The sequence below is a fragment of the Somniosus microcephalus genome, chromosome 8 (assembly GCF_052327205.1).
Source record: "Somniosus microcephalus isolate GS21.2 chromosome 8, FLI_Smic_1.0, whole genome shotgun sequence".
NCBI lineage: Eukaryota > Metazoa > Chordata > Chondrichthyes > Squaliformes > Somniosidae > Somniosus > Somniosus microcephalus.
In genome coordinates this window covers 13,028,888-13,056,492 of record NC_140994.1, presented here as the reverse complement: position 1 = coordinate 13,056,492, position 27,605 = coordinate 13,028,888, and the positions used below count along the sequence as shown (strand labels likewise).

At 48.3% G+C, this 27,605-nt stretch overlaps 1 protein-coding gene across 1 annotated transcript in view; it reads left to right on the top strand.

Annotated features, from left to right (window-relative positions):
* LOC147113322 (cartilage acidic protein 1-like) overlaps nucleotides 1-27,605 on the top strand; it is a 270,647-nt gene that overhangs the window by 86,574 nt on the left and 156,468 nt on the right. Inside the window, exon 5 of the mRNA XM_085996116.1 lies at nucleotides 3,506-3,640. Coding sequence (XP_085852242.1) covers nucleotides 3,506-3,640 — 135 coding nt within the window. The remainder of the gene's footprint in view (nucleotides 1-3,505; nucleotides 3,641-27,605) is intronic.

Here is a 27,605-nt window from a genome sequence, read left to right as displayed (position 1 = left end):
CTTTCCTTCCCCCCTCCCCCTTTCCTCCCCTCCTCCCCCTCCCCCTTTCCTCCCCCCTCCCCCTCCCCCTTTCCTCCCCCCCTCTCCACCCCTCCCCCTTTCCTCTCCCTCCCCCTTTCTTCCCCCTCCCCCTTTCCTCCCCTTTCCCCTTTCCTCCCCCCTCCTCCCCCTTTCCTCCCCCTTTTCCCCCCTTCCCCCCAGTCGCTCTCTCTCTTCCCCCCAGTCACTCTCTCTCTTCCCCCCAGTCGCTCTCTCTCTTCCCCCCAGTCGCTCGCTCTCTTCCCCCCCAGTCGCTCTCTCTCTTCCCCCCCAGTCGCTCGCTCTCTTCCCCCCCAGTCGCTCGCTCTCTTCCCCCCCAGTCGCTCGCTCTCTTCCCCCCCAGTCGCTCGCTCTCTTCCAACAACAACATGCCCTCGAAAAAGCCTCGACACCGCCGGGCACTCCAGCTAGTGGACAATAAGTCAGTTGATTATGAATTCTGTGGTCGGACGCGACCCTAATATAGATCGTGAAGGGGAGTTTGTGGCTTTGAATGCTTGGGAAGTACACGGCAGTTGACAAACGAGAAATGACGCCATGGGATACTGGCACATTGACGGTAGATCATGGAATCTTACAGCACAGTAGGAGGCCATTCGGCCCGTCGAGCCGGTGCCGGCTCTTTGAAGCAGCTATCCAATTAGTCCCACTGCCCAATCTCCCTATTGCCTCGCAAATTTTTCCATTTCAAGTATTTATCCAATTCCTTTTTGGAAAGTCGCTATTGAATCTGCTTCCAGACCACAACAACTCACTGCGTAGAAAAATGTTTCCTCATCTCCCCCTCCGGTTCTTTTGCCAATTATCTTATCTGGTTCTCCCTGGTGTCCTGGCCAATATTTATCTCTCAATCAACATCACCAAAACAGATTATCTGGTCATTATCACATGGCTGTTTGTGGGAGCTTGCTGTGTGCAAATTGGTTGCCGCGTTTCCCACATTACAACAGTGAGTACACTTCAAAAAGTACTTCATTGGCTGTAATGCGCTTTGGAATGTCCGGTGGTCATGAAAGGCGCTATATAAATGCAAGTCCTTCATACTTTCTTTCTATGTACTTAATCCCCAAGGCGTCTGTTCATCTACACCTTTCAGTGTCTTTCCATTGAGTGTATACTCCCATTCCTTGTTTTTCCTCCCAAGTGTATTACCTCACAATTATCCACATTAAATTGCGTCTGCCACTTGTCTGCCCATTTCATTATCCTGTCTACGTCTTCCTGAAGTACTTTACTGTCCTCTTTGGTGTTTGCAAAACTTCTTACTGTTGTGCCGTAAGAAAATTAGTTGGAAAAGGACATGCTGGTGGACCTTTGATCTCAGCTCTCTGGGTTTCCATTGTTCTGTCTGTAGCAAGCCCCGTTGGTCATGTGTAGCACTGAGAGTGCCTGGATTTCACTCATTATCTGGAGATGCGACAAGGACCTTGTATAATGTCAGCTACAGGATGTGTGGAAAGGGAAGTAGACCCTTCCATTATTAAACTCAGTCTTCCCACCCTAATACCATGGGCGCTGGATGGTATGAACGTGCTTCGGTGGTGGCACCTCTTACCTCTAAGTCAGAAGATCGTTGGTTCAATCCCCATTCCAGAAACTTGAGCACATGATCTAGGTTGACACTTGGGTGCAGTGCACTGTTGGAGGTGGCGAACCCAGGCCCCGTCTGTCCTCTCAGGTGGATGTGAAAGATCCCACAGCATAATTCGAAGCGCTCTCCCGGTGCCTCGGCCAATATTTAGCCCTCAACCGCCATCATTAAAAAACAGATTATCTGGACATTTATCTCATTGCTGTTTGTGGGACCTTGCTGCGTGTAAATTAGTTGCTGTGTTTCCCTACATTAAAACTGTGACTACGCCTCAAAAGTACTTAATTGGCTGTAAAGCGCTTTGGTACATCCTGCACGTCACTATATAAATGTAAGTCCTTTCTTTCATTTGTCCCACGTTAACGATTCTTGTCTGTAATAAGCTAAGTTGGCAATGCAGGGAAACTGGCCCTCTGATTTTCATTTTCCCCACTCCCTCTTTATAAGGAGGAGCCTGGCTTTTGGTTGCTGCCTCCTTCTTCGCACCCTCCATCAACCAAAATTGCTAACTCCCTGCATACAGTGATGAGCATCAGCCGTTACCCCGTGACTCTGGTCACACTAGAACGTAGAGATTGCTAGATGTTAAAAGGCCAAGGTCCATCTAGTTCACCTTCTACCATCCTGGTAGTCCCACGATCCCACGATAATGGAGTTGTTGACTAATCACAGCGATCAATCTCTATCGATGAGTCTACAACAGACCCAGACATAAGGCGAGGAAAACCCCCAGTGGGGGAGAGCTTTGGGAACCAGAGGTCCAAAGTCTCCTGTTCCTCCCGAGCATTGCTACATTGCGTCAGCTGTGGCTCAGTGGGCAGCACTTTCGCCTCTGAGTTAGAAGGTTGTGGGTTCAAGTCCCACTCCAGGGACTCTGAGCACATAAAGCTAGGCTGACACTCCAGTGCAGTGCTGAGGGAGTGCTGCACTGTCAGAGGTGCTGTCTTTCGGATGAGACGTTAAACCGAGGCCCCGTCTGCCCTCTCAGGTGGATGTAAAAGATCCCATGACACTATTTTGAAGAAGAGCAGGGGGAGTTATCTCCGGTATCCTGGCCAATATTTATCCCTCAACCAACATAACAAAATCAGATCATCTGGTCATTATCACATTGCTGTTTGTGGGAGCTTGCTGTGCGCAAATTGGCTGCCGCGTTTCCCACATTACAACAGTGACTCCACTTCAAAAAGTACTTCATTGGCTGTAAAGCACTTTGGGACGTCCAGTGGTCGTGAAAGGCGCTACAGAAATGCAAGTCTTTCTTTCTTTACACTCACCACACGTCATGTCTCAAATGACTCATACAATTTATCCCAAAATATTATTTTCTGAAATAAATCCATCTAATTTCCATTTGAATGAATCGATACTAACTGCTTCCAGCGTCTCCCCCGGAAGCCTGTTCCACAGATTGACCCCTCGCTCACTGAAATATTATTTCCACAGATTAGTTTTGAGTTTACCCTGCCCTTCAAGCGCAGGCTGTGTCCTCTGGTTCTACTGTTTTTGGACACGGTGAAACAGCTGATCCGATAAACCGTGCATGTTGAGTTTGATTTTCCACTACACACGGTTACAGCAGCAGTTTCTCAGTAACCTATTGACACCCTGACGTAAGAAAACTACTAGGCACTTGGTCTAAGCGTTAAACAAAGCTTTAATCAACTGTTTTACAACATGGAGGTCTAGTTGTGTCCTTCACTAGTTCCTGTTAAGAATGTCCTGTGCAAGCTGGGCCCGTGCCTGAGTATTTATGCTCTCCCTGGACAGCGCCACACGCAGGCCGCTCAGTATTATTTCATGAATGACTGATTCATGTCACACCCCCCATCTTTCTGCCTGTGTTTTATCTCTCTCTTCTCTCGTCCACCCCAGGTGGCCGCGGAGTCGTTGTTGGCCCCATCGTGAGCTCCGGCCACTCCGACATATTCTGCGACAACGAGAACGGCCCCAACTTCCTCTTCAAGAACAACGGAAACGGCACCTTCACAGATATAGCAGCTCAGGCTGGTAAGTGAACAGACACATTTCTGTAGAAGTAAGTGAGAAAAGGCCCGTTTTACAAAAGAGCAGAAGTCCAGCCAGCACTCAAGGCACTACACTGACTACCACGGTGCCAGCGCCTTCGCCCCTGAGTCAGAAGGTTGTGGGTTCGAGTCCCACTCCAGAGCCTTGAGCACAAAAATCCAGGCTGACACTCCCAGTGCAGTGCTGAGGGACTGCTGCACTGTCTGAGGTGCCATCTTTTGGATGAGCCGTTAAACTGAGGCCCCGTCTGCTCCCTCAGGTGGATGTAAACAGATCCCATGGCACTATTTCGAAGAAGAGCAGAGGAGTTCTCCCCGGTGTCCTGGGCCAATATTTATCCCTCAATCAACATCACTAAAACAGATTATCTGGTCGTTACCACATTGCTGTTTGTGGGAGCTTGCTGTGCGCAAATTTCCCGGTGGGGGCCTAAAACCAGCACTAGGCCCCTCATTTACATATAGGTAGCTGCCCATATCAGGCCGGATGTCTTTCAGGCGTCCTTTAGCTGAGGATGTTGGTTCCCGAAATTACCCTCATTCCTCCTGTAAAATGGGCACAACGAGGTCCGATTTCTACCCCACTCCCTGCAGGAAAGAAAACTTTCTATGTCCTTTCCATTTCTAGTAGCTTGTGTGGATCCTGATGGAAGGTTGTTAGTGTAAATGTTAATATAATCCAAACTGGTTGACTGCTCGGTGCGCCAGATTTAGGTATCATTAACTCCTGGAGTATACCGGGTGGCAAATCCCAGATGTCTACTTGATGAGGGATTGTGAAGTTAGGGATTTGCCTGATGCCCTTGCTGAATATTGTCAGGGTATCGATCGCCAGTGTTCTCACATTACATTGCGCTATCAGGCCTCTTCTCAGTGACGTCCTCTCAAGGGTGAACAGTTCAAGCTTCTCCATTGCTTCTGAACTCATTCCGCTTTTCCCAGCTTTCAGCATCGTGGGAACGCCTCGATTTCAAAATTCTCATCCTTGTTTTCAAATCCCTCCATGGCCTCGCCCCTCCCTATCTCTGTAACCTCCTTCAGCCCCACAACCCCCCCAAGATATCTGCGCTCCTCTAATTCTGCCCTCTTGAGCATCCCTAATTATAATCGTCCCACCATTGGCGGCCGTGCTTTCAACTGCCTGGGCCCTAAGCTCTGGAATTCCCTCCCTAAACCTCTCCGCCTCTCTCTCCTCCTTTAAGTCGCTCCTTAAAACCTACCTCATTGACCAAGCTTTTGGTCACCAGCCCTAATTTCTCCCTATGTGGCTCTGTCAAGTGCCTTGGGACGTTTTACTACCCTAAAGGCGCTATATAAATACAAGTTGTTGTTGTTTTAAGGCCTTAAATGCCTCCCTTATTACGGGGTGATCAGAACTAAATACAATACTAAAGACACAGGGGGGTGGTGGAGGGGGTCATTTCCAACTTACCTAAAGTTGCATTTGCTTAGATAACAAGAGTGACCGCACTGCAGAAACAATTCATTGCGCAATGTGCTTTGAAATGTTCAAGATGTGATACAACATAATAGGAGCAGGATTCAGCCATTCAGTCCTTCGAGCCTGCTCCGCCATTCAATAAGACCATGGCTGATCTTCGACCTCAACTCCACTTTCCCGCCCGATCCCCATATCCCTTGATTCCCTTAATATCCAAAAATCTATCGATCTCTGTCTTGAATATACTCAACGACTGAGCCCTCTGGGGCAGAGAATTCCAAAGATTCACAACCCTCAGAAGTTCCTCCTCATCTCAGTCTAAAATGGCCGACCCCTTATTCTGAGACTGTGACCCCTGGTTCTAGACTCTCCAGCCAGGGGAAACATCCTCCCTGCATCTACCCTGTCGAGCCCTAAAGAATTTTATATGTTTCAATGAGATCACCTCTCATTCTTCTAAACCCCATGGAATATAGGCCTAGTCTCCGCAATCTCTCCTCATAGGACAATATGGATAAGGATTAATTTAAATACAAAATATTTGTTTTAAGTGAAAAGTCGGCCTTTGATTGGTTTTAGATGTTGGTGGCTCTGCCAGCCAAGGAGTCATGGGGTTCCATGGAGGGTGTCACTATCTCCATCATTCCCTGTAAACCTCAATCCCATTCTTAAAACAGATATTTAAAGAAAGTAAGAATTTGCATTTAGAGTGCGCCTTTCACAACCTCAGGACATCTCAAAGTGGTCCTCGCTAGTTTAAATTTGACGGTGATTCCTTTCCCCGTATGTTCCCAGCTCAAATAGGCTACCAAAAGTTCTTTAAAAAGGAAGTGTGGCGAGCCTCCCCCCCCAGGTGTGAATGAATTCCTCGGCACTGCGCCTCCCGACAGCCTGAACCCACTCCGCACAGCTGCTTGCAGTGACTTGTAGATTTGTTAATTATCCTGATTCCCTCAAACACTTCATAAATATTAAGATTTCATTGAAGTAATATGCCTGCACTCTGCTCTGATTTCTGTCGGCTTAGAGACTTTTCTGTATGCCAGCCGTTTCAAATATTGGCACCAATCCCCAATTAGTCTGTCCATTTGCTCCCCTGGGACAAAGTGGGTGTGAACCAAATGCCATCTGGGGTTCTTGCCGGGACCAGAAACTGCACCCCAAATATTCCTAATGTCACCTAGCAGTGACTGAGGGGGGGGGAGTATTAGACAGCGCAGGAGTGGTAATGTAAAGCTCAGCTTAACTATAAACAATCCAAATGTCAGAAAAAGTCATCCTTCTCGCCTTGGGTTGATTCTATTAATGCCAGATGGCGTGTGTCTAAACTGTGGCGCAATGTTTTCCGACTCCATGTGTACAAAGGATGTCAGAACATTCTGGAGCGTGGCGATGTACAGAGATTTCCTCTGTCGTAAATGCGTTTTTTTATAAAGCTATACACACTGGCCCGTAATGGAAATGATCCTCCATTGCCAGGAGCAGCTGATAGTTAATGACTTAGGTGGAGGATGTAAGTGGAAATACAGAGGTCGAGCTTTGGCGCGCACTCTCACCTCTGAGTCAGAAGGTCGTGGGTTCGAGCCCCACTCCAGAGACTAGCACACTAGGCTGGCACTCCCAGTGCAGTACCGAGGGAGTGCGGCACTGTCGGAGGTGCCGCCTCTCAGTTGAGATGTTAAACCGAGGCCCCATCTGTCCCTCTCAAGTGGGCATAAAGAATCCCACAGCACTATTTTGAAGAAAAGCAGGGGAGTTCTCCCCGGTGTCCTGGAGAATATTTATCCCTCAACCAAGGTCAATTAAAAAAAACATGATCTGGTCATTATCACATTGCTGTTTGTGGGACCTTGATGCGCACAATTTGGCTGCCGCGTTTCCTACATTACAACAGTGACTACACTTCAAAGTTACTTACAAACATAGAAAAATAGGAGCAGGAGTAGGCCATTCGGCCCTTCGAGCCTGCTCCGCCATTCAATATGATCATGGCTGATCCTCCATCTCAATACCATATTCCCGCTCTCTCCCCATACCCCTTGACATTTTTGTGTCTAGAAATCTATCAATCTCCTTCTTAAATATACTCAGTGACTTGGCCTCCACAGCCTTCTGTGGTAGAGAATTCCACAGGTTCACCACCCTCTGGGTGAAGAAATTTCTCCTCATCTCAGTCCTAAATGTCCTACCCCGTATCCTGAGACTGTGACCCCTCGTTCTAGACCCCCCAGCCAGGGGAAACATCCTCCATGCATCCAGTCTGTTGATTTGGCAAACATCACTCCCAAGCTACAGTGCATAATTGCATAAAATTGAAGCTGAGCTACCTTCCCAATGACTTGCGCTGTGCAGTACGACTGACCTGTGACGGAATTTATTGCTGTCTGGTACAATGAGGAATTCATTGAAGCATTCAAAAGGGAGATGCACAGATTCTTGAATCAACAAATACAAGGAGGAGGCCACCTTAGCAGCCAGGAAAGGAAGGATAAGAGGTTGAATGAAGATGTAAAGGTGAACTGGATGGGCCGATGGTCTTCTGATAGTTGATCTTTCTTCTCTTCCCCATCCGCTGATTTTCTTTCCTTGCTCTCTCCTTGACTCTCTGGGCTAGAAATTCATGTACTTACCACCACTCTGCAGCGCCATGAAATGGCGATAAAATGGCATTCGCCGCTCTTCCGCCAGCTCGTGGCGGGTCCTGCGACAGCCGCCATATTCCTCTTCCCCTTTGCGCTGCCGGTAACTAGCAGCGCCCTGGTGGTGCAACACCGACTTAACATCACCATCAGATTTAGAAGGATGATACCAGAACTGAGAAATTATAATTATCAGGAAAGACTGAACAAGCTGGGGCTCTTCTCTCTAGAAAGGCTGAAGGGTGACCTAATAGAGGACTTCAAAATTATGAAGAGGTTCGCTGGGGTAGACCTCTCCAGCTCTTTTCACGTCCACAGCCCTTCATCTAAATGACATAAAGAACATAAGACGTAGGAGCAGGAGTCGGTCATTTGGCCCCTCGAGCCTGCTCCGCCATTCAATGAGATCATGGCTGATCTGATCTTGGCCTCAACTCCACTTCCCTGCCCGCTCCCCATAACCCTCGACTCCCTTATCGTTCAAAAATCTGTCTATCTCCACCTTAAATATATTCAATGACCCATCCTCCACAGGTCTCTGGGGAAGAGAATTCCAAAGATTCACCACCCTCTGAGAGGAGAAATTCCTCCTCATTTCCGATTTAAAAGGGTGCCCCCTTATTCTGAAATCATGCCCCCTAGTTACATAAGAACATAAGAAGTAGGAGCAGGAGTAGGCCATACGGCCCCTCGGGCCTGCTCCGCCATTCAATAGGATCATGGCTGATCTGAATCTAGACTCACGTCCACTTCCCTGCCCTCTCCCCGTAACCCCTAATTCCCTTATCTGCTAGGAAACTGTCTATCTCCATTTTAAATTTATTTAATGTTGCAGCTTCCACAGCTCTCTGGGGTAGCAAATTCCATAGATTTACTACCCTCTGAGTGAAGAAGTTTCTCCTCATCTCAGTTTTGAAAGGGCAGCCCCTTATTCTTAGATTATGCCCCCTAGTTCTAGTCTCACCCATCAATGGAAACATCCTCACCGCATCCACCCGATCAAGCCCCCTCACAATCGTATATGTTTCGATAAGATCGCCTCTCATTCTTCTGAACTCCAATGAGTAGAGTCCCAACCTACTCAACCTTTCCTCATACGTCAACCCCCTCATCTCCGGAATCAACCGAGTGAACCTTCTCTGAACCGCCTCGAGAGCAAGTATATCTTTTCTTAAATATGGAAACCAAAACTGCATGCAGTATTCCAGGTGTGGCCTCACCAATACCCTGTATAACTGCAGCAAGACTTCCCTGTTTTTATACTCCATCCCCCTCGCAATAAAAGCCAAGATTCCATTGGCCTTCCTGATCACCTGCTACACTTGCATACTAACTTTTTGTGTTTCATGCACCAGGACCCCCAGATCCCTTTGTACTGTAGCACTTTGCAGTTTCTCTCCATTTAGATAATAACTTGCTCTTTGATTTTTTCTGCCAAAGTGCATAACCTCACACTTTCCAACATTATATTCCATCTGCCAAATCTCTGCCCACTCACTTAGCCTGTCTATGTCCTCCTCACTCACTGCTTTCCCTCCCATCTTTGTATCGTCAGCAAACTTGGATATGTTGCACTTGGTCCCCTCCTCCAAATCGTTAATATAGATTGTAAAGAGTTGGGGTCCCAGCACTGACCCCTGCGGAACACCACTAGTTACTGATTGCCAGCCCGAGAATGAACCATTTCTATATTAGTCGCCTCATTTCTGGCATCTTATCGGTTCTAAAATTGGTCATTGTGAGGTGCAGCGCAGTGAAAGCTTTCAGAACGCGCTGAGGATAGATTGAAGAGCCAAACTGGTATGCAGTGCTTCTTTCGACGAGCCTACTGCAGAATCAGGCGGTGTCAGTTCAACTCATGGACGCAGTCGATCAATGACCTGGCGAACGGGGAGACAACCAGAGAGGAACCATCCATTTCTTACAAAAAAGGACAACACGACTTCAGTGCCTTAATCACCTGGCTTCGAGCCAATAGCCTTGCGATAGCCGTCTGTAAGTCCCCCACTCAAAGCGTCGTTTACCGTGAGCAATACCTTCACCACCTCCTCCTCTTGTGTTTTGATTGAACGATGAAACAGGGTGAAGAGTCGAAACGGCTCCCTCTGACCTTCGACTGACATGATTTGTGTACCAATCAGCCAATGAGTTTTTTGGAGCGCAGATGTCTGATTTTTTTTTTGCTCCTCTATTCTTTAATCACATTTCAACACATCATTAGTAGCCCATCTGCTACCGCTTATTCCTGAAAAAACACTGGGATTTCTTTTTTGCACAATGTTCAACAGCTTCTTATTCCCCTCTTCCCTATCCTGAAACACGGCACAGCAGGTAATTAGAAAGCTGAAGAATGTAAGAAGGGATTTATACATTATTGACAAGTATAATGTTTTAGGAGGGCTCAGCAGAGGTTCCTGTCGCAGAAAACAAGCCCCGTTGAGGGACCTTTCTGCAGTACAGCCAAGCTCCCTGAACATTCGGTCGGTTTATGCTGTAATTTAAAGATCATTAAGTCCTGGAGCTTACAACTGACAAATGGCTCCTCGTGTTGAATTGAAATGATGACCCTCTGCGGAGTTTGATTTTTTTTTTCTTTTAAATTGAGGAAAAGCACAAGATGAACGAATCTAGTCTGCAACAGGCCAAAAGTAATACTTGGGTAGCGAAGTATTTCCGATGTTTGAATAAACTACATTTTTATTCCCTTGAGTGCAGAAGATTGAGAGGTGATCTAATAAAAGGTGTTTAGAATGTGTAAAGATTTCGATAGGGTAGACGCAGAGAAACTATTTCCTCTGGTGGGGGGAGTCCAGAACAAGGGGGGCATAATCTTAAAATTAGAGCCAGGCCGTTCAGGGGTGAAATCAGGAAGCACTTTTAAAGAAAGAAAGACTTGCATTTCTATAGCGCCTTTCACGACCACCGGACATCTCAAAGCGCTTTACAGCCAATGAAGTACTTTTGAAGTGGAGTCACTGTTGTAATGTAGGAAATGCGGCATCCAGTTTGCGCACAGCAAGATCCCCCAAACAGCAATGTGATCATGATAGTCTGTTTTTTTTGTTATGTTGATTAAGGGATAAATATTGGCCCAGGACACCAGGGAGAACTCCCCCCCTGCTCTTCTTCGAAATAGTGGCCGTGGGATCTTTTACATCCACCTGAGAGAGAGCAGACGGGGACCTCAGTTTAACATCTCAACCAAAAGACGGCACCTCCGACAGTGCAGCACTCCCTCAGCACTGCACTGGGAGTGTCAGCCTAGATTTATGTGCTCTAGTCCCTGGAGTGGGACTTGAACCCACAGCCTTCCTGACGCGGAGGCAATTGTGCTCCAACTGAGCCACAGCTGACACGAAGGGCAGTAGAAATCTGGAATTCTCCACCCCCAGAGGCTGTGGATGCTGGGGGTTAATTGGAGATCTCAAGACTGAGATCGATAGATTTTCGTTGGGTGAGGGTATCAAGGGATATGAAGCTAAGGTGGGTAAATGGAGCTGAGGTACAGATCAGCCCGGCGGAACAGGCTCGATGGGCTGAATGGTCTCCTCCTGTTCCTCTGTTTGCCTGATGTACGTTTGAAGCTACCCCGAGGAATTCGGGTGGTTTATATATAGAATAACAGATACCGGGAGTGAGTTACAGGCTGGAATCTAATCGAGGGGTTCGGGGGGTTTATATATAGAATAACAGATACCCGGGAGTGAGTTACAGGCTGGAATCTAATCGAGGGGTTCGGGGGGTTATATATAGAATAACAGATACCCGGGAGTGAGTTACGGGCTGGAATCTAATCGAGGGGTTCGGGGGGTTTATATATAGAATAACGTAAAACCCAGGAGTGAGTTACAGGCTGGAATCTAATCGAGGGGTTCGGGGGGTTTATATGTAGAATAACAGATACCCAGGAGTGAGTTACGGGCTGGAATCTAATCGAGGGGTTCGGGGGGTTTATATATAGAATAACGTAAAACCCAGGAGTGAGTTACAGGCTGGAATCTAATCGAGGGGTTCGGGGGGTTTATATATAGAATAACAGATACCGGGAGTGAGTTACAGGCTGGAATCTAATCGAAGGGTTCGGGGGGTTTATATATAGAATAACAGATCCCCGGGAGTGAGTTACAGGCTGGAATCTAATCGGGGGGTTCGGGGGGATTATATATAGAATAACAGATACCCGGGAGTGAGTTACAGGCTGGAATCTAATCGGGGGGTTCGGGGGGATTATATATAGAATAACAGATACCCGGGAGTGAGTTACAGGCTGGAATCTAATCGAGGGGTTCGGGAGGTTTATATATAGAATAACAGATACCCGGGAGTGAGTTACAGGCTGGAATCTAATCGAGGGGTTCGGGAGGTTTATATATAGAATAACAGATACCCGGGAGTGAGTTACAGGCTGGAATCTAATCGAGGGGTTCGGGGGTTTATATATAGAATAACAGATACCCGGGAGTGAGTTACAGGCTGGAATCTAATCGAGGGGTTCGGGGGTTTATATATAGAATAACAGATACCCAGGAGTGAGTTACAGGCTGGAATCTAATCGAGGGGTTCGGGAGGTTTATATATAGAATAACAGATACCCGGGAGTGAGTTACAGGCTGGAATCTAATCGAGGGGTTCGGGAGGTTTATATATAGAATAACAGATACCCGGGAGTGAGTTACAGGCTGGAATCTAATCGAGGGGTTCGGGGGGTTTATATATAGAATAACAGATACCCGGGAGTGAGTTACAGGCTGGAATCTAATCGAGGGGTTCGGGGGTTTATATATAGAATAACAGATACCCGGGAGTGAGTTACAGGCTGGAATCTAATCGAGGGGTTCGGGGGTTTATATATAGACTAACAGATACCTGGGAGTGAGTTACAGGCTGGAATCTAATCGAGGGGTTCGGGGGGTTTATATATAGAGTAACATATACCCAGGAGTGAGTTACAGGCTGGAATCTAATCGAGGGGTTCGGGGGGGTTTATATATAGAATAACAGATACCCGGGAGTGAGTTACAGGCTGGAATCTAATCGAGGGGTTCGGGGGTTTATATATAGACTAACAGATACCTGGGAGTGAGTTACAGGCTGGAATCTAATCGAGGGGTTCGGGAGGTTTATATATAGAATAACAGATACCCGGGAGTGAGTTACAGGCTGGAATCTAATCGAGGGGTTCAGGGGGTTTATATATAGAATAACAGATACCTGGGAGTGAGTTACAGGCTGGAACCTAATCGAGGGGTTCGGGGGTTTATATATAGAATAACAGATACCCGGGAGTGAGTTACAGGCTGGAATCTAATCGAGGGGTTCAGGGGGTTTATATATAGAATAACAGATACCTGGGAGTGAGTTACAGGCTGGAATCTAATCGAGGGGTTCGGGGGTTTATATATAGACTAACAGATACCCGGGAGTGAGTTACAGGCTGGAATCTAATCGAGGGGTTCGGGGGTTTATATATAGACTAACAGATACCCGGGAGTGAGTTACAGGCTGGAATCTAATCGAGGGGTTCGGGGGTTTATATATAGACTAACAGATACCCGGGAGTGAGTTACAGGCTGGAATCTAATCGAGGGGTTCGGGAGGTTTATATATAGACTAACAGATACCCGGGAGTGAGTTACAGGCTGGAATCTAATCGAGGGGTTCGGGGGTTTATATATAGACTAACAGATACCCGGGAGTGAGTTACAGGCTGGAATCTAATCGAGGGGTTCGGGAGGTTTATATATAGACTAACAGATACCCGGGAGTGAGTTACAGGCTGGAATCTAATCGAGGGGTTCGGGGGTTTATATATAGACTAACAGATACCCGGGAGTGAGTTACAGGCTGGAATCTAATCGAGGGGTTCGGGAGGTTTATATATAGACTAACAGATACCCGGGAGTGAGTTACAGGCTGGAATCTAATCGAGGGGTTCGGGGAGTTTATATATAGACTAACAGATACCTGGGAGTGAGTTACAGGCTGGAATCTAATCGAGGGGTTCGGGGGGTTTATATATAGAATAACAGATACCCGGGAGTGAGTTACAGGCTGGAATCTAATCGAGGGGTTCGGGGGGTTTATATATAGAATAACAGATACCCGGGAGTGAGTTACAGGCTGGAATCTAATCGAGGGGTTCGGGGGGTTTATATATAGAATAACGGATACCCGGGAGTGAGTTACAGGCTGGAATCTAATCGAGGGGTTCGGGGGTTTATATATAGAATAACAGATACCCGGGAGTGAGTTACAGGCTGGAATCTAATCGAGGGGTTCGGGGGTTTATATATAGAATAACAGATACCCGGGAGTGAGTTACAGGCTGGAATCTAATCGAGGGGTTCGGGGGTTTATATATAGACTAACAGATACCCGGGAGTGAGTTACAGGCTGGAATCTAATCGAGGGGTTCGGGGGTTTATATATAGACTAACAGATACCCGGGAGTGAGTTACAGGCTGGAATCTAATCGAGGGGTTCGGGGAGTTTATATATAGACTAACAGATACCCGGGAGTGAGTTACAGGCTGGAATCTAATCGAGGGGTTCGGGGGGTTTATATATAGAATAACAGATACCCGGGAGTGAGTTACAGGCTGGAATCTAATCGAGGGGTTCGGGGGGTTTATATATAGAATAACAGATACCCGGGAGTGAGTTACAGGCTGGAATCTAATCGGGGGGTTCGGGGAGTTTATATATAGAATAACAGATACCCGGGAGTGAGTTACAGGCTGGAATCTAATCGAGGGGTTCGGGGGGTTTATATATAGAATAACAGATACCCGGGAGTGAGTTACAGGCTGGAATCTAATCGAGGGGTTCGGGGGGTTTATATATAGAATAACAGATACCTGGGAGTGAGTTACAGGCTGGAATCTAATCGAGGGGTTCGGGGGTTTATATATAGAATAACGGATACCCGGGAGTGAGTTACAGGCTGGAATCTAATCGAGGGGTTCGGGGGTTTATATATAGAATAACAGATACCCGGGAGTGAGTTACAGGCTGGAATCTAATCGAGGGGTTCGGGGGTTTATATATAGACTAACAGATACCCGGGAGTGAGTTACAGGCTGGAATCTAATCGAGGGGTTCGGGGGTTTATATATAGACTAACAGATACCCGGGAGTGAGTTACAGGCTGGAATCTAATCGAGGGGTTCGGGGAGTTTATATATAGACTAACAGATACCCGGGAGTGAGTTACAGGCTGGAATCTAATCGAGGGGTTCGGGGGGTTTATATATAGAATAACAGATACCCGGGAGTGAGTTACAGGCTGGAATCTAATCGAGGGGTTCGGGGGGTTTATATATAGAATAACAGATACCCGGGAGTGAGTTACAGGCTGGAATCTAATCGGGGGGTTCGGGGAGTTTATATATAGAATAACAGATACCCGGGAGTGAGTTACAGGCTGGAATCTAATCGAGGGGTTCGGGGGGTTTATATATAGAATAACAGATACCCGGGAGTGAGTTACAGGCTGGAATCTAATCGAGGGGTTCGGGGGGTTTATATATAGAATAACAGATACCTGGGAGTGAGTTACAGGCTGGAATCTAATCGAGGGGTTCGGGGGTTTATATATAGAATAACGGATACCCGGGAGTGAGTTACAGGCTGGAATCTAATCGAGGGGTTCGGGGGTTTATATATAGAATAACAGATACCCGGGAGTGAGTTACAGGCTGGAATCTAATCGAGGGGTTCGGGGGGTTTATATATAGACTAACAGATACACGGGAGTGAGTTACAGGGTGGAATCTAATCGAGGGGTTCGGGGGTTTATATATAGAATAACAGATACCCGGGAGTGAGTTACAGGCTGGAATCTAATCGAGGGGTTCGGGGGTTTATATATAGAATAACAGATACACGGGAGTGAGTTACAGGCTGGAATCTAATCGAGGGGTTCAGGGGGTTTATATATAGACTAACAGATACCCGGGAGTGAGTTACAGGCTGGAATCTAATCGAGGGGTTCGGGGGTTTATATATAGACTAACAGATACCCGGGAGTGAGTTACAGGCTGGAATCTAATCGAGGGGTTCGGGGGTTTATATATAGAATAACAGATACCCGGGAGTGAGTTACAGGCTGGAATCTAATCGAGGGGTTCGGGGGGTTTATATATAGACTAACAGGTACACGGGAGTGAGTTACAGGGTGGAATCTAATCGAGGGGTTCGGGGGTTTATATATAGAATAACAGATACCCGGGAGTGAGTTACAGGCTGGAATCTAATCGAGGGGTTCGGGGGTTTATATATAGAATAACAGATACCCGGGAGTGAGTTACAGGCTGGAATCTAATCGAGGGGTTCGGGGGTTTATATATAGACTAACAGATACCCGGGAGTGAGTTACAGGCTGGAATCTAATCGAGGGGTTCGGGGGTTTATATATAGACTAACAGATACCTGGGAGTGAGTTACAGGCTGGAATCTAATCGAGGGGTTCGGGGGGTTTATATATAGACTAACAGATACCCGGGAGTGAGTTACAGGCTGGAATCTAATCGAGGGGTTCGGGGGTTTATATATAGACTAACAGATACCCGGGAGTGAGTTACAGGCTGGAATCTAATCGAGGGGTTCGGGGGTTTATATATAGACTAACAGATACCTGGGAGTGAGTTACAGGCTGGAATCTAATCGAGGGGTTCGGGGGTTTATATATAGACTAACAGATACCCGGGAGTGAGTTACAGGCTGGAATCTAATCGAGGGGTTCGGGGGTTTATATATAGACTAACAGATACCCGGGAGTGAGTTACAGGCTGGAATCTAATCGAGGGGTTCGGGGGTTTATATATAGACTAACAGATACCCGGGAGTGAGTTACAGGCTGGAATCTAATCGAGGGGTTCGGGGTTTATATATAGACTAACAGATACCTGGGAGTGAGTTACAGGCTGGAATCTAATCGAGGGGTTCGGGGGTTTATATATAGACTAACAGATACCCGGGAGTGAGTTACAGGCTGGAATCTAATCGAGGGGTTCGGGGGGTTTATATATAGAATAACAGACACCCAGGAGTGAGTTACAGGCTGGAATCTAATCGAGGGGTTCGGGGGTTTATATATAGACTAACAGATACCCGGGAGTGAGTTACAGGCTGGAATCTAATCGAGGGGTTCGGGGGTTTATATATAGACTAACAGATACCTGGGAGTGAGTTACAGGCTGGAATCTAATCGAGGGGTTCGGGGGTTTATATATAGAATAACAGATACCCGGGAGTGAGTTACAGGCTGGAATCTAATCGAGGGGTTCGGGCAGTTTATATATAGAATAACAGATACCCGGGAGTGAGTTACAGGCTGGAATCTAATCGAGGGGTTCGGGGGTTTATATATAGACTAACAGATACCCGGGAGTGAGTTATAGGCTGGAATCTAATCGTGGGGTTCGGGGGGGTTTATATATAGACTAACAGATACCCGGGAGTGAGTTACAGGCTGGAATCTAATCGAGGGGTTCGGGGGGTTTATATATAGAATAACAGACACCCGGGAGTGAGTTACAGGCTGGAATCTAATCGAGGGGTTCGGGAGTTTATATATAGAATAACAGACACCCAGGAGTGAGTTACAGGCTGGAATCTAATCGAGGGGTTCGGGGGGTTTATATATAGACTAACAGATACCCGGGAGTGAGTTACATGCTGGAATCTAATCGAGGGGTTCGGGGGTTTATATATAGAATAACGGATACCCGGGAGTGAGTTACAGGCTGGAATCTAATCGAGGGGTTCGGGGGTTTATATATAGAATAACAGATACCTGGGAGTGAGTTACAGGCTGGAATCTAATCGTGGGGTTCGGGGGGTTTATATATAGAATAACAGATACCCAGGAGTGAGTTACAGGCTGGAATCTAATCGAGGGGTTCGGGGGTTTATATATAGACTAACAGATACCCGGGAGTGAGTTACAGGCTGGAATCTAATCGGGGGGTTCGGGGGTTTATATATAGACTAACAGATACCCGGGAGTGAGTTACAGGCTGGAATCTAATCGAGGGGTTCGGGGGGTTTATATATAGAATAACAGACACCCGGGAGTGAGTTACAGGCTGGAATCTAATCGAGGGGTTCGGGGGGTTTATATATAGAATAACAGACACCCAGGAGTGAGTTACAGGCTGGAATCTAATCGAGGGGTTCGGGGGGTTTATATATAGACTAACAGATACCCGGGAGTGAGTTACAGGCTGGAATCTAATCGAGAGGTTCGGGGGTTTATATATAGAATAACGGATACCCGGGAGTGAGTTACAGGCTGGAATCTAATCGAGGGGTTCGGGGGTTAATATATAGAATAACAGATACCTGGGAGTGAGTTACAGGCTGGAATCTAATCGTGGGGTTCGGGGGGTTTATATATAGACTAACAGATACCCGGGAGTGAGTTACAGGCTGGAATCTAATCGGGGGGTTCGGGGGTTTATATATAGAATAACAGATACCTGGGAGTGAGTTACAGGCTGGAATCTAATCGAGGGGTTCGGGGGTTTATATATAGAATACAGATACCCGGGAGTGAGTTACAGGCTGGAATCTAATCGGGGGGTTCGGGGGTTTATATATAGAATACAGATACCCGGGAGTGAGTTACAGGCTGGAATCTAATCGAGGGGTTCGGGGGTTTATATATAGAATACAGATACCCGGGAGTGAGTTACAGGCTGGAATCTAATCGGGGGGTTCGGGGGTTTATATATAGAATAACAGATACCCGGGAGTGAGTTACAGGCTGGAATCTAATCGAGGGGTTCGGGGGTTTATATATAGAATACAGATACCCGGGAGTGAGTTACAGGCTGGAATCTAATCGAGGGGTTCGGGGGTTTATATATAGAATAACAGATACCCGGGAGTGAGTTACAGGCTGGAATCTAATCGAGGGGTTCGGGGGTTTATATATAGAATACAGATACCCGGGAGTGAGTTACAGGCTGGAATCTAATCGGGGGGTTCGGGGGTTTATATATAGAATAACAGATACCCGGGAGTGAGTTACAGGCTGGAATCTAATCGAGGGGTTCGGGGGTTTATATATAGAATACAGATACCCGGGAGTGAGTTACAGGCTGGAATCTAATCGGGGGGTTCGGGGGTTTATATATAGAATAACAGATACCCGGGAGTGAGTTACAGGCTGGAATCTAATCGAGGGGTTCGGGGGTTTATATATAGAATACAGATACCCGGGAGTGAGTTACAGGCTGGAATCTAATCGGGGGGTTCGGGGGTTTATATATAGAATAACAGATACCCGGGAGTGAGTTACAGGCTGGAATCTAATCGAGGGGTTCGGGCGGTTTATATATAGAATAACAGATACCCGGGAGTGAGTTACAGGCTAGAATCTAATCGAGTGGTTCGGGGGTTTATATATAGAATAACAGATACCCGGGAGTGAGTTACAGGCTGGAATCTAATCGAGGGGTTCGGGGGGTTTATATATAGACTAACAGATACCCGGGAGTGAGTTACAGGCTGGAATCTAATCGAGTGGTTCGGGGGTTTATATATAGAATAACAGATACCCGGGAGTGAGTTACAGGCTGGAATCTAATCAAGGGGTTCGGGGGTTTATATATAGAATAACAGATACCCGGGAGTGAGTTACAGGCTGGAATCTAATCAAGGGGTTCGGGGGGTTTATATATAGACTAACAGATACCCGGGAGTGAGTTACAGGCTGGAATCTAATCAAGGGGTTCGGGGGTTTATATATAGAATAACAGATACCCGGGAGTGAGTTACAGGCTGGAATCTAATCGAGGGGTTCGGGTGGTTTATATATAGAATAACAGATACCCGGGAGTGAGTTACAGGCTGGAATCTAATCGAGGGGTTCGGGGGGTTTATATATAGACTAACAGATACCCGGGAGTGAGTTACAGGCTGGAATCTAATCGAGGGGTTCGGGGGTTTATATATAGACTAACAGATACCCGGGAGTGAGTTACAGGCTGGAATCTAATCGAGGGATTCGGGGGTTTATATATAGAATAACAGATACCTGGGAGTGAGTTACAGGCTGGAATCTAATCGAGGGGTTCGGGGGTTTATATATAGACTAACAGATACCCGGGAGTGAGTTACAGGCTGGAATCTAATCGAGGGGTTCGGGGGTTTATATATAGACTAACAGATACCCGGGAGTGAGTTACAGGCTGGAATCTAATCGAGGGGTTCGGGGGTTTATATATAGACTAACAGATACCCGGGAGTGAGTTACAGGCTGGAATCTAAGACAGGTGATTGAAGCTTAGTGTCCTGTTGTAGAACGACTGGTTTTTCGGTCGCTGGAGCTCCAGGAAAAGTCATTGACGGTTGTTCCAGAAAGACTCATTGTCCATCCCAGCAATTACGTGGAGAAATACGCAAGCATCGAGATTGAGGAGTGTCCCGTGTGAGGCAAATCTGGCTGCTCAGTTCAAAGACGAGTACAGTTCTGGGAGCTCTTGAAGGAGAGAGGGAAAAAAAATAATAATGAAATAATGGCTCCAGATGGTTCATAAACAGAACAACGTATACCCAGGAGTGAATTCCAATCTGGAATCTGATCGAGGTGTTCAGAATGTTTATACACAAAATAATAGATACCCGGGAGTGAGTTACAGGCTGGAATCTAATCGAGGGGTTCGGGGGGTTTATATATAGAATAATGGATACCCAGGAGTGAGTTACAGGCTGGAATCTAATCGAGGGGTTCGGGGGGTTTATATATAGAATAACAGATACCCGGGAGTGAGTTACAGGCTGGAATCTAATCGAGGGGTTCGGGGAGTTTATATATAGAATAACAGATACCCGAGAGTGAGTTACAGGGTGGAATCTAATCGAGGGGTTCGGGGAGTTTATATATAGAATAACAGATACCCGAGAGTGAGTTACAGGCTGGAATCTAATCGAGGGGTTCGGGGAGTTTATATATAGAATAACAGATACCCGAGAGTGAGTTACAGGGTGGAATCTAATCGAGGGGTTCGGGGAGTTTATATATAGAATAACAGATACCCGAGAGTGAGTTACAGGCTGGAATCTAATCGAGGGGTTCGGGGGGGTTTATATATAGAATAACAGATACCCGAGAGTGAGTTACAGGGTGGAATCTAATCGAGGGGTTCGGGGAGTTTATATATAGAATAACAGATACCCGAGAGTGAGTTACAGGCTGGAATCTAATCGAGGGGTTCCGGGGGTTTATATATAGAATAACAGATACCTGGGAGTGAGTTACAGGCTGGAATCTAATCGGGGGGTTCGGGGAGTTTATATATAGAATAACAGATACCCGAGAGTGAGTTACAGGCTGGAATCTAATCGAGGGGTTCGGGGGTTTATATATAGAATAACAGATACCCGAGAGTGAGTTACAGGGTGGAATCTAATCGAGGGGTTCGGGGAGTTTATATATAGAATAACAGATACCCGAGAGTGAGTTACAGGGTGGAATCTAATCGAGGGGTTCGGGGAGTTTATATATAGAATAACAGATACCTGGGAGTGAGTTACAGGCTGGAATCTAATCGGGGGGTTCGGGGAGTTTATATATAGAATAACAGATACCCGAGAGTGAGTTACAGGCTGGAATCTAATCGAGGGGTTCGGGGGGTTTATATATAGAATAACAGATACCCGGGAGTGAGTTACAGGCTGGAATCTAATCGATGGGTTCGGGGAGGGTTTATACATAGAATAACAGATACCTGGGATCAAGTTACAGGCTGGAATCTAATCCAGGGGTTCAGGGGGTTTATATACAGAATAACAGATACCCGGGAGTGAGTTACAGGCTGGAATCTAATCGAGGGGTTTGGGGGGTTTATATATACTGTTGAATAATGGATACCCGGGAGTGAAATTATTTTGTGATCTCCACCGGCAGTGTGCAAGACCTCACCGACCCTTATAACATTTACCTTATAAGGTATAATTGTAATAATGAAAGTGACAGAGATGGGGAAAGAGGGGAAGACAGGTTAGGTAGTTTATTTTCAGGGTTTAGTAAGCTTTATAGTGCTGTCATAAAGCTGCTCCTGACACCTAAACAGCTAATTTAATATAATATTATAGTGTAGGAACAGAGGTTCCTATCGAAAAGACTGAGTTTGACTCAGGCAATTAAAGCAATGAACTTTAATGGAACAAAACAGGTTTTAACTAGAAACTGCTGGAATACATCAAATACAGGTCTGCTCTCCTTGAAGGCTCCACGAGGACTGATCCCCTGGTCTGAAGGCTGACGTCATGACGTCATGACGTTCTTCCTGCCATTGGGGAATCACGTGACTAACGGCATGATGTCATCACGTTGAAACCGCGCTGTAAAGGTAACCAGACATTGTACAGTCAAACAGTGTAATTAAAGGTACAGGCACAGACAGTAACTACATTGCTGTTAAAGGAATTATGTACAACCGCTCTGAGTCCTTTGGTGGCTCCGCCACATGCGCCCCCCCAGAATTGTCTTTAACAGAAAAAATGAGACGAGGAGGAGGTCTGTCAAGTCTGTCTGATCGACTTCGATACCCTGGCAAAGGAAGTTGATGACCGGTGGTCGAGCTGGCAGTCGGTTGTGGTTGAGCAGGCGCGGCGAGTGTGGTCGAGTTGGCGGGCGGCTTTGGTTGATCTGGCGCGGCGGCTGCGGGCGGTCGGCCACGTTTGGGTGGTTGAGCGACGACGACTGGGTGGTCCAGGCCCAGGTGAGCCGGCTTCAATCGGCCCATCGAGATGTGATCCGGCTTTCCTCCGACGTCGACCGAAAAGGATTTGTCTCCTGGTTCGATGACGCGGAAAGGACCAGTGTAAGGGGGTTTGAGCGGCTCCCGGTGAGCGTCGTGGCGGATGAATACATACTCCGCATTCTTCAGTCCCGGTGGCACGTGGGAGTTCTGTAAGCCGTGATTTGAGGTAGGCACCGGAGCGAAGCATCTGGCCGCTTCCTGGTGGCTAACGAGTTGCTGGGAGGCGGACCATGGCTCTGTGGGAGAAGGGAGGAAATCCCCTGGTACTCGGAGAGGCTGGCCGTAGACAAGTTCAGCTGAGGACGATTGCAGGTCTTCTTTGGGCGCCGTACGAAGACCCAGAAGGACCCATGGAAGTCTGTCCACCCATCCTGCACCTTGAAGACTGGCCCGAAGGGCAGCTTTAAGCGACCTGTGGAATCGCTCGCAAAGGCCGTTCGCCTGTGGATGATAGGTGGTGGTGCGATGAAGTTTGGTGCCGAGTCCCTGAGCTACAGCATTCCAAAGCTCCGAGGAAAATTGTGGCGCACGGTCAGAAGAGATGTCCGCCGGTACCCCGAAACGGGCAACCCAACAGGAGATGAAAGCTCTAGCGATGTCTGCCGAAGTGGTGGAAACCAAAGGAATTGCCTCTGGCCACCTAGTGGTGCGGTCCACCATGGTGAGGAGATGAGTATAACCCTGAGAAGGCGGAAGCGGCCCCACAAGGTCCACATGCACGTGGTCGAAACGACGCTCCGGAACAGCAAACGTAGCCACTGGAGCGTTAACATGAAGCTGGACTTTGGCCTTCTGGCAGACGACGCAGGTATTAGCCCAGTCACGGACATCGAGGTGCATACCTTTCCAGACGAACTTCGCCAACATAAGCCGTTGTGAAGCCTTCATCCCAGGCTGCGACAATCCATGTATGGCATCAAACACCTTCCGGCATCATGCGACCGGCACAATAGGTCGTGGAACGTCCATGGAGACGTCGCAAAGGAGCGTGGCGCCTGTGGCCTGGAAAGTGACGTCGGTCGCTTGGAAGCTAGAGGGGACGGTTCTGTATGATTGGGCCTCAGTGTCCGAGGCCTGTTCCGCAGCCATGAGGGCGTAGTCGATTCCCAGGTGCACCGTGTGGACCGTCGCACGGGAGAGGTAATCCGCCACCAGGTTGTCCTTACCAGACACATGTTGAATGTCCGTGGTAAATTTGGAAATAAACGTCAAGTGACGTTGTTGATGAGCGGACCACGGTTCGGCGGTCTTGACCATGGCGAACGTAAGAGGTTTGTGGTCGACAAAAGCCGTGAAGGGATGTCCTTCCAATAAGAACTGGAAATGGCGAATGGCGAGGAAAAGGGCCAGTAGCTCCCGATCGAAGGTGCTGTATTTTTTTTCATTTTTCCGTAGTTGACGGCTGAAAAACGCCAGCGGTTGCCATGTGCCGTTGACCCACTGCTCTTGCACTGCACCGATGGTGTAGTCTGACGCGTCTGTGGTAAGGGCGATGGTGGCACCTGGAAGTGGGTGCGCCAGCATGGTTGCGTTGGCCAAAGCGCTCTTGGTGTTGACGAACGCCTGGTCCATCTCGGCTGTCCAGCTGATTGGATCCTTACCGGACTTGCCCTTGAGGGCCCCGTACAAGGGTTGCATAAGCTGAGCCGCCTTAGGGACAAAACGGTGGTAGAAGTTTACCATCCCCAGGAACTCTTGCAAGGCCTTGACGGTTGGCGGGTGCGGGAAAGAGGTAACCGCTTCCACCTTCGTCATTAAGGGGACGGCGCCGTCCGATGTTATGCGGTGTCCCAAGAAATCGATCTGCTGTAGGCCGAACTGGCACTTGGCCGGGTTGATGATTAAACCGTGCTGGCTGAGGCGCGTAAAGAGGGAATGCAAATGGGAGATGTGCTCTTCCTTGCTAGCACTGGCGGTGAGAATGTCATCAAGGTAGACGAAGATGAAGCGTAGGTCTCGGAGTACGGAGTCCATTAAACGCTGGAACGCCTGTGTTGTGTTCTTCAAGCCAAACGGCATCCGCAGGAATTCAGAGGCCAAAAGGGGTGATGACTGCGGTTTTCGGGACGTCTTGCGGGTGCACGGGAACCTGGTGATATCCCCGGACGAGGTCGACTTTAGAAAAGATAGAATTTCCCGCCAAATGGGCCGAGAAATCCTGAATATGCGGAATCGGGTACCGATCCGGAGTGGTGGCGTCGTTTAGGCATCGGTAGTCACCGTTAGACCCGGTCCTCCTTTGCCAGGAACGCTGCAGGAGCTTTGTTGTTTTTTTCTTGGGGCGAAAAACTGCAGGGGGAGCGGCAGCGTCGTGCTTTTGCGCCAAAACGGGCGTGGTAGGAGCACCAGCCCGCTGTAGGAGGAGCTGGAACCGCGTCTGTGGGGGGTGGGCGCCTCGTGGCCGCGCAGCACTGCTGGGTTACCGTGAAAATCTTATTGGCTTCGGCAGCAAGCTCGGCGCAGTCTGTAATGTTGGATCTGGCTAGGGCAGCCGAGACCTGCTCAGGCATTTGGTAGAGGAAAAGCTCCCGGAAGAGGAAGCATTCCGGTTCGGCACCCAAGAGCGTGAGCATTTGGCTCATGAGCTCGGACGGTTTGGAGTCCCCGAGGCCAGGCATCGTGATGAGCCGGCGAGCGCGCTCTGACTTCGAGAGCCCGAAGACCTGAAGCAACCGCGCCTTAATCGCATCATACTTGCTGTCAGTAGGAGGACTACCGAGGAGGCTGATAATCCGTGAGGCAGTTGCACTGTCGAGGGCGGAGACCACATAGTAATAACAGGTCTGATCCGCGACGATGTTCCTGATGGCGAACTGGGCTTCAGCCTGGATAAACCAGGCGTCTGGTTGTTGCTCCCAGAAATGTGGCAGTTTCAGCGTGACGGCGTTCGTGTCCATGATGAATCTTCCATGAAAATTGTTCGTAGAAGTCGGGGTCACCAATGTAGGAACGGAGGTTCCTATCGAAAAGACTGAGCTCGACTCAGGCAATTAAAACAATGAACTTTAATGGAACAAAACAGGTTTTAACTAGAAACTGCTAGAATACATGGAATACAGGTCTGCTCTCCTTGAAGGCTCCACGAGGACTGATCCCCTGGTCTGAAGGCTGACGTCATGACATCATCACGTTCTTCCCGCCATTGGGGAATCACGTGACAAACGTCATGACGTCATCACGTTGAAACCGCGCTGTAAAGGTAACCAGACATTGTACAGTCAAACAGTGTAATTAAAGGTACAGGCACAGACAGTAACTACATTGCTGTTAAAGGAATTATGTACAACCGCTCTGAGTCCTTTGGTGGCTCCGCCACAATAGTTTGTTTCAGCATCCCACTGTGTGTATATAAAATATGTATAAAAGGCTCACTCAACGTGCCTTTAATTTTCAATTTGTTATCACGCTGATTGGAATCGAAGGCTGTGCCTGTCTGCTTCCTGTGAGGGTTCGAAATGAAATGGGTTTGTGAAAGAGATGGGACTTATGCCACCAAGAGATAGCGCTCACAGCCCAAAACTTCCCTTTGTTCGGTACTCAGTTGGTAGATGTTGAGCGGCCGTTTCCCCCTGGCTGGAGAGTCTAGAACCAGGGTGCGTCACAGTCTCAGGATAAGGGGTCGGCCATTTAGGACTGAGATGAGGAGGAATTTCTTCACTCAGCGGGCTGTGAATCTTTGGAATTCTCTGCCCCAGAGGGCTGTGGATGCTCAGGGCTGTATATTCAAGACTGAGATCGATAGATTTTTGGACTCTAGGGGAATCGAGGGATATGGGGATCGGGCGAGCAAGTGGAGTTGAGGTCGAAGATCAGCCATGATGTCATTGAATGGTGGAGCAGGCTCGAGAGGCCGTGTGGTGGAGCAGGCTGGAGGGGCCGTGTGGTGGAGCAGGCTGGAGGGGCCGTGTGGTGGAGCAGGCTGGAGGGGCCGTGTGGTGGAGCAGGCTGGAGGGGCCGTGTGGTGGAGCAGGCTGGAGGGGCCGTGTGGTGGAGCAGGCTGGAGGGGCCGTGTGGTGGAGCAGGCTGGAGGGGCCGTGTGGTGGAGCAGGCTGGAGGGGCCGTGTGGTGGAGCAGGCTGGAGGGGCCGTGTGGTGGAGCAGGCTCGAGGGGCCGTGTGGTGGAGCAGGCTCGAGGGGCCGTGTGGTGGAGCAGGCTGGAGGGGCCGTGTGGTGGAGCAGGCTCGAGAGGTTGTGTGGTGGAGCAGGCTCAAGGGGCCGTAGGGCGGAGCAGGCTCGAGAGGTTGTGTGGTGGAGCAGGCTCGAGGGGCCGTAGGGCGGAGCAGGCTTGAGGGGCCGTGTGGCAGAGCAGGCTCGAGAGGTTGTGTGGTGGAGCAGGCTCGAGGGGCCGTGTGGTGGAGCAGGCTCGAGGGGCCGTGTGGTGGAGCAGGCTCGAGGGGCCGTGTGGTGGAGCAGGCTCGAGGGGTCGTGTGGTGGAGCAGGCTCGAGGGGCCGTGTGGTGGAGCAGGCTCGAGGGGCCATAGGGCCAACTCCTGCTCCTATTTCTTATGTTCTTATATAACGCACATGTGCAGTGAAATCATGAGCACGCACTTTGCGATGGGAGCTCTTGAGGAGTTTGACTCTGCACATTACCTGAGTTGTGAATTTTTGTTCAGGCACATTGCTGCTCCCTAAATCTCTCCACCTCTCTACCTCTCCTTTACTCCTTTAAGACGCTGTTTAAAACCATACCTCTTTGACCAAGCATTTGATCACCTGCCCTAATATCTCCTTATGTGGCTCGGTGTCAAATTTTGTTTGATAATTGCTCCTGTGAAGCGCCTTGGGACGTTTTACTGTGTTAAAGGCGCTATATAAATGCAAGTTGTTGTTGAGGTGGAGTAGAGGAAACTTTAAAGAAAGAATTACAGGAAACTTTCTGGTATCCGGCACTGACGGGACCGAGCTGGTGCCGTACCATCAAAACTGCCGTAGAAACCAGCACTAATGTTAAAACATACGGAGCTTTTCAGCACCGTGTGAATCAACAAACCCTGTTGCTTAGCAACAGCTTCAAAACAGTCAGCCGCAGCTTAAAAACGTCTCTGTAGCTAAGCAACAGCTTCAGCTAGACCTTGCAGAGCCTGACTGGGGA